This window comes from Eupeodes corollae, chromosome 3 (assembly GCF_945859685.1).
Source record: "Eupeodes corollae chromosome 3, idEupCoro1.1, whole genome shotgun sequence".
Lineage (NCBI taxonomy): Eukaryota > Metazoa > Arthropoda > Insecta > Diptera > Syrphidae > Eupeodes > Eupeodes corollae.
In genome coordinates, this window is record NC_079149.1 from 97366832 (window position 1) to 97376790 (window position 9959).

Genomic DNA, 9959 nt, shown 5'->3' on the forward strand with positions numbered 1-9959 from the left:
ATATATCTACGTTAATTGGCAAAGGGAATATCACAATCAGGCTAATTAAAATTAATTACGTTGCATCCAACCGGTGGTGGTGGTGAGGCGGTGGTGTAGGTACGAGCCAGTTCCAATTCTCTTCCGTGAAATAAAATATCCTTTTTTTGTCTCACTTTGCACCAACAAATTGGTGTGTTTAACTTTAAAATATTCACATCTTTTAACCATCATCCCACGACTTGATGGAACGAGGCAGGGTGGTTGGTAGTTGATGGTATGGTGCAGCGCGTAGCATAAAGTCTTGACTTAACGAAAGACCCATCCACACTACTACTTCGACTCCATGTAAAGATAATATAAAGCCGGTTGGGTAAAAAAATTATAAGTTGGCCTTGAGGGGGTTCAAAAAATTCGTACATATTTTTTTTTTTTAAAACGCAACCAACCATATAGAAAAGTTTTTTTTATTTTTAAAGATATGGAAAAAGAATCCTCGTATATCGACTTTAGATTCTGCTGGTGGTATGTCTCTTGTCTCTCAGCTCTGTATGTGACATTCATGCGGTATAGGTACGTAGGAGAGGAGTTCAAGGATAAGATGTTGGTGGAATATAAATCATTTTTCATGGATTTGCAAAATGTCAAATTTTTAATGGCGATAAATCTTCCTGGAAGCTGAAGAACCAAGATGAAAACGAAGAACAAGACGAAGAAAGCTGAAGCGTCGTCGTTGCGCTTGAAGGAAAACACAGAGCAGCGGAGATATCAAAATAGAGTTTTGTTTTTGTCTAGGTTCTGGGAACGTATTTCTGGGAGCATTGATTTTATGTCTGTCGAATTTTTGTATCAAATTCTTTTTCTATTTTTTTGCTTCCGTTAAAGGACCTTGAAGAGGAAATAAAAACCATATGCCCACTCGATCTTTCCACTTGACTTTAAATGTTTATTTTAGGTACCTATGATTTCTTTGCTTAAAGCATTTTACACATCTTTGGAATTGATTAGATTATGAACTGTGGCATAAACGTTTGGTAGTTCTGGTTGGACACAACTTATACCCCACGACATGACACCCACCTGCTTGCCACTTGACTTCTCAACCAGTGGACCGCCCTGTGTGGCTTGACATGGATCGGCTCGGAATTCAGTGGGTCTCGCACAAATCATCTGTTTTGTTATAGCGTCCCGGGGATAGCTTGGCCTGCAGACTTCCTTACTGATCAAGCGAACTGTAAGCACCTTTAGATGATCAGGCCTATAGAATTCGCTATCTTTCATCATGCCCCATCCGGGCGAGGCAGCTAAGGTTCCATCGATTGGACGAGTTTCTAGTAGTTCGATTGGTTGGACAGTCCTACCGAACGTTAAATTCCGGTCGAGGTTCACAAAAGCTATGTCACAATCCAAAGAATGCGAATCGTATGACGGGTGGATTTCAACACTACGAATGGCAAAATATTCGCCTTCAAAATGCACCGTCGAACCGACTCGAACTCCCAGATGCTCTACGGGCAAGAAGTTCACACAATGCGCCGCTGTCAGCAGTTTGTCCTCGGATAATATTGAACCAGCACATCGATGTTCGTCTTTGAAACGCAACGAGACAAGATATGGATAGTCTTCAATTCTGGCGTTGGTGATTTTTCGAATATAATTCTCATCCGAAGAAGATACGAAAGGGCTTAAGAAGCTTAACAATCCCAACAGTAGAAAAGGTGTTAAACGCGAAAAGAAGCACATGACGCTCTGTACTTGACAAAAGAAAGTATTGAACTGATTTAAAAGTTGAGCTTGATTCATCATTTTTAAATAAACAATATCAGCTTTGGTTAAGTTCACAGTTTTGTTGTTTTAAAATACGTACAAAAAAACGCACCAAAAAACGATAAGACCTAGAAAAAGCTTTTGCAAAGAGATTGTCGTTGGTTCAATGAACCTTTGTCCAAAATTTAAAAATAAACAAATATATGAATAAGAGAACAGTTAATGTTTTCACCTTATCAATACTAGAGCTGGCAATGAGGCGATAAAAGTCTTGAGCCTGCATCTCGTGAAACCCAGCCAAGACGACAAAACCTTAATTCTAACAAGCATCTGAGACGAGATTGTAAATTTTGGACTAAAAGTTGCCACTCTCAATTTTTTTTTCGGGATTTTAAGTTTCAGTACTCAAAAGTTGATTCCTCAAAACGCTTCTCTTATGATTTTCTTTAAATTACAAAAATGAGTTTTCAATTTTTACTGATTTATGAAAACTTTTTATAAAAAAAGCAAACAAACTTAAGATTTCAAAAATTGTATAAAATTAAAAAAAAAGAGTTAGTAGAAGGTTTGTCTTCAAGTGACTGCATTCTCACTTGCATTTAAAGTTTTCTGGCCATGATATGTCTTCAATAGGTGGATACGAAGATCTTCTGGCTGCACACTGTTTTCGACATTTCTACGCTTGTAATTGCTCCAAAAGTGATCATAAAGATGGAATTCATGAATTTATAGAGAATATACAGCATATGTTGAAATTGGTCATGAAACATTTTAATCAAACAACTAAGCCAACTCTCAAAAGCACCGTTTTCGAAAGGGCCTGTATAATTTTAACAGATTTCCATTATGCTAAAAACACCTTTCACATCAGATGCTCTTACAATATTCTATTTTATAAGCTTCAATTCTTTAGATTTTTAAAAAGGTTCAGCGATTAAAAGGTTAACTTGTAGTACCAGTAACTTGATGGTTAGTGCGTAAGACTGTCTTGGTTGCTCACGGGTACTGCCTCTTGCAATAAATTTGCAAATCCTCCAGGGGTTTTCATGAAAAAGTGCTTTCTCAAATAAGCCGTTCTGATTCGGCATAAGAGCTCTCTTCCATCCCTGAATTTTATCGAACATAGGAATGATTGAGAGTTTTAAGTCACTAGGCCCTAGTTATCTACGGACTGTGCCTCTGTGGTTAATTTTTTGAAGAAAACCTACATTTTTACTTCCCATAGGAAGTTATTGTAATGGGTCCGATTTGTCAAATTAAAAGTTTTGACATTTCTCGACGTTTTAAGGTCCTTAGAGTCGAAATAAAAGATTTTTAGAAAGATGTCTGAGCGTGTAGTACGGACGTACGAACGTCGCGACGATTTTTTTGTCGTCCATAACTCAAGAACCAGAAGAGATATCGACTTCAAATAAATTTTGTTATACAGATAATAATGCAGAAAGATGCAGACTCTCACCAAAATTGCGTGGATTTTTTACCAAAGCAGTTTAAAAAAATTTTGAAAATTTTGGTTAACCCAAAAACGCTAGAGACTTGAATCAAATTTTATATAATATATTGTAACATGATACCAAACAAGTAAATTTTTGGAAAAAAATCTAATTAAAGTTTTTTTTTATAAATCAAAACAAAAACTGAAAACAAATATTTCACCTCGAAAATTTTACGAATACAAAATGATTTTATCACCAAACCAATTTTGTGCAAAGAAAAATAACGTTTTCAACATCTGGAAAAATTTTGAGAAAAATCAGATGGACAATTTTTTTATAAAAAATAAAAACCTAAAAAACATTACTCAAAGTTAAGATAAGAAACATTGTTTTCAACATTCTGAAAAATTTTGAGAAAAATCGAACTGACAGTTTTTTTACAAACAATTAAAACTTTAAAGAAAATTTAACAAAAGTTGGCAAAAATTGGTTTTCGACTCGAATATTTTTTCAAAAATTTGTGATATTGGCTTTAAACTAATTTCGTCTTATAAGAAATATTGTTTTCAACATTTTGAAAAATTTTGAGAAAAACCTAATTGACAGTTTTTTTTCCAAAAATTAAAAATCCAAACAAAGTACTTATTAAAAGTTACTAAAAATTTACTTTCAACTCAAATAGCTTTTCACAAATTAAAAATATTGTCTTAAAACTTTTTTATTTCACAGAAAATATAGTTTTCGATGTTCAGAAGTTTTTGTTATAAAAATCCAACAGTCCGTTTTTTCATAATAAAATAAAATCTACAAGAAATATTACGCATATTCGGTAAAAATTGATATTATTTTTTTAATTATTTTTTAATTAATTTCATTCATACAATTTGTAAAAAATTAAGAAATGGTAGATACTGAAATTGGTAAAAATTTGTTTTCAACTAAAAATCATTTATAAAAAAAGCATTTTTTACTATGATAGGAGGGGTATAACTCCCCCCGTATAGGAGGGAGGGACAATTTAAAAAAAAAATTATTATTTGAAATGGAAAAAAGAGTTGAAAAATAACGGAAATACTTACAATTAAGTAAGAAAAAATATTTTCAAAATAACGGTAGTACTTACAACTAAGTATTTCAATTTTTTTTTAAAGCCAAAATTCTGTTCTATTAGCTAGTTTTTAAGTCAAGTCAAAACTATGCATAATTTTTGAAAAAAAAAAATAATTTTAAACTCAAAAAAAAAGTACAAAAATTTAAAAAAAGGTTTTAATTCTAATTTAATAAAAGTAGTTTAAAGCCAATATCTACAATTTTTGAAAAGATATTTGAGTCGAAAATCAATTTTTACCAGCTTTTATTAATTTTTTTTTTTGGTTTTTATTTTTTGTAAAAAAACTGTCGTTTCGATTTTTCTCAAAATTTTACCATATGTCAAAAACATTATTCTTCGTTGCACAAAACTGTTTTGGAGATGAAATCATATTTTTGTCGTAAAATTTTGGATATATATACTTCTTTGATATCAAGTTACAATATATTATATAAAATTTAATCTAGCGTTTTTGGTTCGTAAGAAATTTAGGGTTAACCAAAATTCTCACCTTTTTTTTCAAACCGCTATGGTAAAATAACCACAGACGCAATTTTCTTGAGAGTCCTTTCTGCATCTTTCTGCCTTATTATCTGTATTAAAAAATTTATTTTAAGTCGATATCTCTTCTGGTTCTTGAGCTATGGAGGACGAAAAAAACGTCGCGAACGTACGGACGTACGAACGTACGTACACACACACGCACATAAATCTTTCTAAAAATCTTTTATTTCGACTCTAGGGACCTTGAAACGTCGAAAAATGTCAAAATTTTCAGTTTGACAAATCGCACCCATTACAATAACTTCCTATGGGAAGTTAAAAAACAAAAAAGGCAAGATGTAGCTACACATTTTATGAAAACGTTGAGTAGCTAATCTCAATCCAAATATTTCCAGAAGGATTGCGACGATACAAATTTTCAAACACGATTGGCGACTCTAGAAACTGAATCAGCGCTCACTTCTTAAATTTCAGTTAATTACGCTTTAATAGTAAAAACATTTGATAGCTTTAAAGTGTCAGACACGGCGGGAGCGGTAGTTGCAGTAATTGGGTGTTTCCAAAAAAACATAATTGTTTGAAAAATAAAAACCGAAAAAGCTTGTGCCTATCTATGTGACACGAAGTGTGTGTCCTACAAATTTTTGTGTGCGCAAATAAAAACAAAAAAGATTAGCGCACTGTAAGTGAAAATACCACAAAAGTTTTGGTACTTTTCAAAATTTTATGAAAACAGCCGGTACTCGACTTGGGATACAAAAGTGAACAAGTTCTGAAAGGACTATTCTTTATGGAACACCCTTTATATACGATAATATGAAATCATATCGTGTCTGTCAAACAAATTTTAGTCCATAAATGTTTTCACAAAATACAAAAAATATACAGAAATATGTCGAAAAACAGAAAACTTCAAAATAAATTTACTTACCCATTTGAATAAATAATTTTAAAATTATATCGTCATGAAAAGCTCGTTCTACCTACACTACCGAAACCGACCGCGAGACGCGAAGCAAAAAAATTCAAAATAATTCCACTAAAAACCACTAACTTGAGACCTCTTTTTCTTAAAAACTTTACTTTAATACACACTTTTTTACTTTTTATTTACTTTTTCACTGCACAATGAAAATAAATTGACTTTTTCTTCATCAAAAGAACAAAAGAACACAAATGAGACGAAATTCAAATTTTCAAATTAAACCGCCAATCTAAATTACCTAAAACCAAAAACAACACCACCGAACTGACCAATCACCAGACGGAGCTCCGTTATGAAAATAAATTTTACAACATTCTAATTTACAATTTATAAAACAAAATAAAAACACTTAGATCTCAAATTAACTGAACTTTTTTTCGATAAACTTAAAGATTACAACTTACTCAACATTTTGCGTTACTTTTTTCTACCGCACATATAAAATAAATATTTTAATTTAATTTCTTAATTTTCAATTCGAGACGATCACGACTGCGAGTATACGAATTCCACAAACTATAACTGCAAATCACCATACAACAAAGATAAATAAATAAGAGGAAGGAGAACTATGTACCTACATATGTGATGGCGATAACTTAGTTGGGGAGAGTTGATTATGCAAAGATGGCGACTTATCCGGTCGCGTTCACCATGCATACTTTTTTGGGTTAAAATACATTGATTAGATTTTTTTTGAATTGTGGTAAGTTTACACGCTGCGCTGGTTAAAAGAATTGATTAAGAAATCGAATCGAATTCTAAGTTGGATCGGAAAACGAATGAAAGATTGAACTAAATTTCAATTATATTATAAGGAAATAAGATGAAATTAATATTTTGTTTGAAATGAGCCGAAGTGTCATTTAATAAAATTCGAAAATTATGCTATTTTTCGAAATCTTCGGTTGAGTTAAATTAAAAACTTTGTAAGATAAAATAAGTTTTATGACGATGTATTTATTTGTATCCAAGATATTTCAGTTCAAAATCAAATTTTGGTCGTATTTTATTATTTTTTACAAAACAACTCAATTGGATTTCAATACGAATTTAACTAAATCTCAAAAACAATGGCTAAACATTTTAAACGGTTAGGTAAAATGTAAAAGCCATATTTAGCATTTTATTAAGCTGAAAATTTGATGTACCAAATTCTGAAAAAATACTATTTTACTATCTCTTTACAATTTGGTTAAGTTGAAATCACGGAATGACTACTTTAACTTTCAGCAATTTGTTACATCTGTTTGACATCTGTCCAATAATTTTTAAAAGAGCATTGAATTAAATAGTCCAGTCAACAGTTAATAGGTCCGTTTAAGAGTTTTTAATTTGTTTATTTTCACATACTGTCACTTTTTAGACATGTTTGAATGCTCGTTTTTTAATAAAAGGCAAATAGCAATGGTTTAAAATTTTGCACTCTCTTTGTAAATTGCTAAATATTTATCAAATTGGTAACATTTTTCTAAATAAAGATAAAATAAAACTAACGTAAATTTTTTTAAGTTGTATAAGTTTGAAATAGAATAAAACAAATGGAAAATTTAGAAATTGACGTGAAATATTTTCAAAAGATAATCTTCTGGCTTTATATTTTAAAAATGACAATATGCCATTGGAGCCACGTTTAGTTCGGACGTAGTCCAGACCGGAGGTCCAATTTTTAAAAATTTGTCAACATTTGCTCCCGTATTTCGACAATAACGGTGAGAATTTCGTTCTCCAAGTCATCAATCGTTTCGGGCTTATTTAGGGCGTTGACAAATAACACGTATCCTCAGATAAAAAACAACAATTTTGTTTAGTGACGTATTCATTCATCTGAAATTGAGCTTTATCGCTAAACTATTCGCCTATAAAAATTATAAAAAATGGAACAGAAATTTAGTTATGGTGATCCTATGACTACTATTATTGAAATGTCAAACATTACTAAAAATAAATCACATGACAACTGACGCAATGGCCTCAAGTTAAAACAGTGTTGCCAACCAAATATATTTGTTCTCACGAATTTGAATAAAAGATCAGTTGTTATCTATAGTTGTTTATAAAGTTCAAATTTCAATTGGCCAAAATGTCGGTGCAATGTGTTTAAAAAAATTGACTCGAACAAATAAAAATACAAATCATTCTTTTGGTTACCTCTTAAACCGAATTTACCTTGAAGATTTATAACAATGAGTATATTTAATACTAAACCAATAGGAAACATGTGTTAAGAAATCTTTCTGACAGATAACTTCTCAGCTCAGAAACGAATTCTTAAGCTATTGACAGTTCTTTTCTCCACTGTGTTTCATAAATAAGTTGTAGAGCTCTCATCCATCTCAGATCAGATCTTTCTTGATGTGCTAAGGCTCTGCTCAGTGCTCTATTCTGAGCTCAAAAAGTAAAACGGAATATTATGAAATGCATTTGAACACCAACCTGTCATTTTGGTTCGAATCCCTTGAAAAATAAGTGAAGTTCGCTTCGGCTAGTTGCATTTGATAAATTTTTATTTTTACCATATCAAACAAGTTGTGAGCATATGACATATTTTTTTTTTGACAGCTTGCAAACTTTTTTCAGTTTGTTTATATTTAAAAAACAAATGTTAGTTGATTTTTTTAAGTTCAAACAATCTTGAAAATCATTTTTGCATTGACATTTCTGTCAAACTTCTCTCTAGGAACCCTGGATTTAGATTCTAGGAGCATTAAACGTCAAGAAATGTCAAAATGTTTAGTTTTATAAATTCGACCGATTGGAATAACTTTCTTTATGGGATGCTTAAAACAATAAATAAATAAGCAGCAAGCAATGTAGCATTTCAAGAAATAAATATTGTTTGTACAATTTTTCAAAAATATAAGTAAAAACGAAATAGTTGTATTCCTTTTTAAAAATTGGATCGTCTGCTGACATTAAACACAAATCCACATTGGTTAGGATCCTTAATGCGTAGAAGTGACACAGAAGACAGAAAATAACAGGAAAATAGAAATGGAATGGCCATAAAAAACAATATCAAGTACAACTTACGCAGTGTTTATGTTTCCTAAGGTTCCATAATTAATGTCTCAGTACATTTTAATAAGGGGCTACCCACACTGATAACTTTCCATTTGTCGATTTGTTAGAAAAGTTGTCAGTTAAATTATTCTTACAAATTTTTAAATTATCAGCAATATTTTGCATATAATGAAATAGTCTTATTTCAAAATCTATTTTTGTTAACGAAATTTTAAGTTTAAAACCAATTTATACCAATCTTAGTAGCATTCCTAAAAACCTTTTATTTTTTATACAAACAAATAGAAATTGAATGAATGAAATTAATTTTAAGTCTTCTTTACGGGATATTTTTTATGAAAAACGAATTGTTGGATATTTATACAAAATTTACTGAATGTCGAAAACAATATTTTCTATGAGATAAAATTGGTTTAAAGTCAATATTTTTAATTTTTGAAAAGATATTTGAGTCGAAAGTTAATTTTTACCAAGATGTAGTACATATAGTTTTTAGGTTTTTTATTTTTTTTAAGAAAACGGTCAGATCGATTATTGTTAAAATATTAAAGAATTTCGAAAACAATATTTCCTATAAGGCAAAGTTAGTTTGAAGCCATAATCTCAATTTTTTTAATAACTGCAGCACAAATATCCTTTTGATGTTTTTTACAGTTAGGTAGGAATTCTACATACATTTTATAGGGATAATAGAAATACTGGATTATTCATTAGAAACAGCGAAAGACAATTAAGCTGTAGTTTGTAATTCATTAAAAAATGTTAATACATTTAAATGAAGTTCCAACCCTTTTGCTTCATGCTTATTAAACAGGGTCACATGGGGCTCTTTCTAGGCCAGTTCATTTTTGACATTTCATCATTTTATAAACCTCTCCTGACTTACGTTTTTTTAAGAACTATAACACTAATTTCGAATATGAGCTAACAGTTTATGAAACATTATTCAAACAAACCTTAGTTTGGAAAATGTACCTGAGATTCCGATTTTGAATTTAGAAAATATTGCTTAGTTATTATTGTGCGAAGTGTAGAAATGTCGATTATATACCTCCACCGAAACCAATGTTTATATTACAATAAAGGAGTTAACATTGAGCCTTTATTCCCTTGATCAGTCTAATTGTAACGAACTGTCAAACTCAATTCCCAATTATTGATGAGATTTAATGAA

General features: G+C 30.8%; 1 protein-coding gene across 1 annotated transcript; it reads right to left on the bottom strand.

Annotated features, from left to right (window-relative positions):
* Positions 1-898: 898 nt before the first annotated feature.
* LOC129951735 (trypsin-7-like) lies at positions 899-1746 on the bottom strand. The gene has a single exon (XM_056064039.1). It carries the CDS (start codon positions 1720-1722, stop codon positions 964-966), a length of 759 nt encoding a protein of 252 aa, XP_055920014.1. The 5' UTR covers positions 1723-1746; the 3' UTR covers positions 899-963.
* Between the last annotated feature and the right edge of the window lie 8213 nt (positions 1747-9959).

Excerpts from the sequence above, each read along its gene's own strand:
- LOC129951735 (XM_056064039.1), bottom strand. The coding sequence starts at position 1,722 with ATGTGCTTCTTTTCGCGTTTAACACCTTTTCTACTGTTGGGATTGTTA.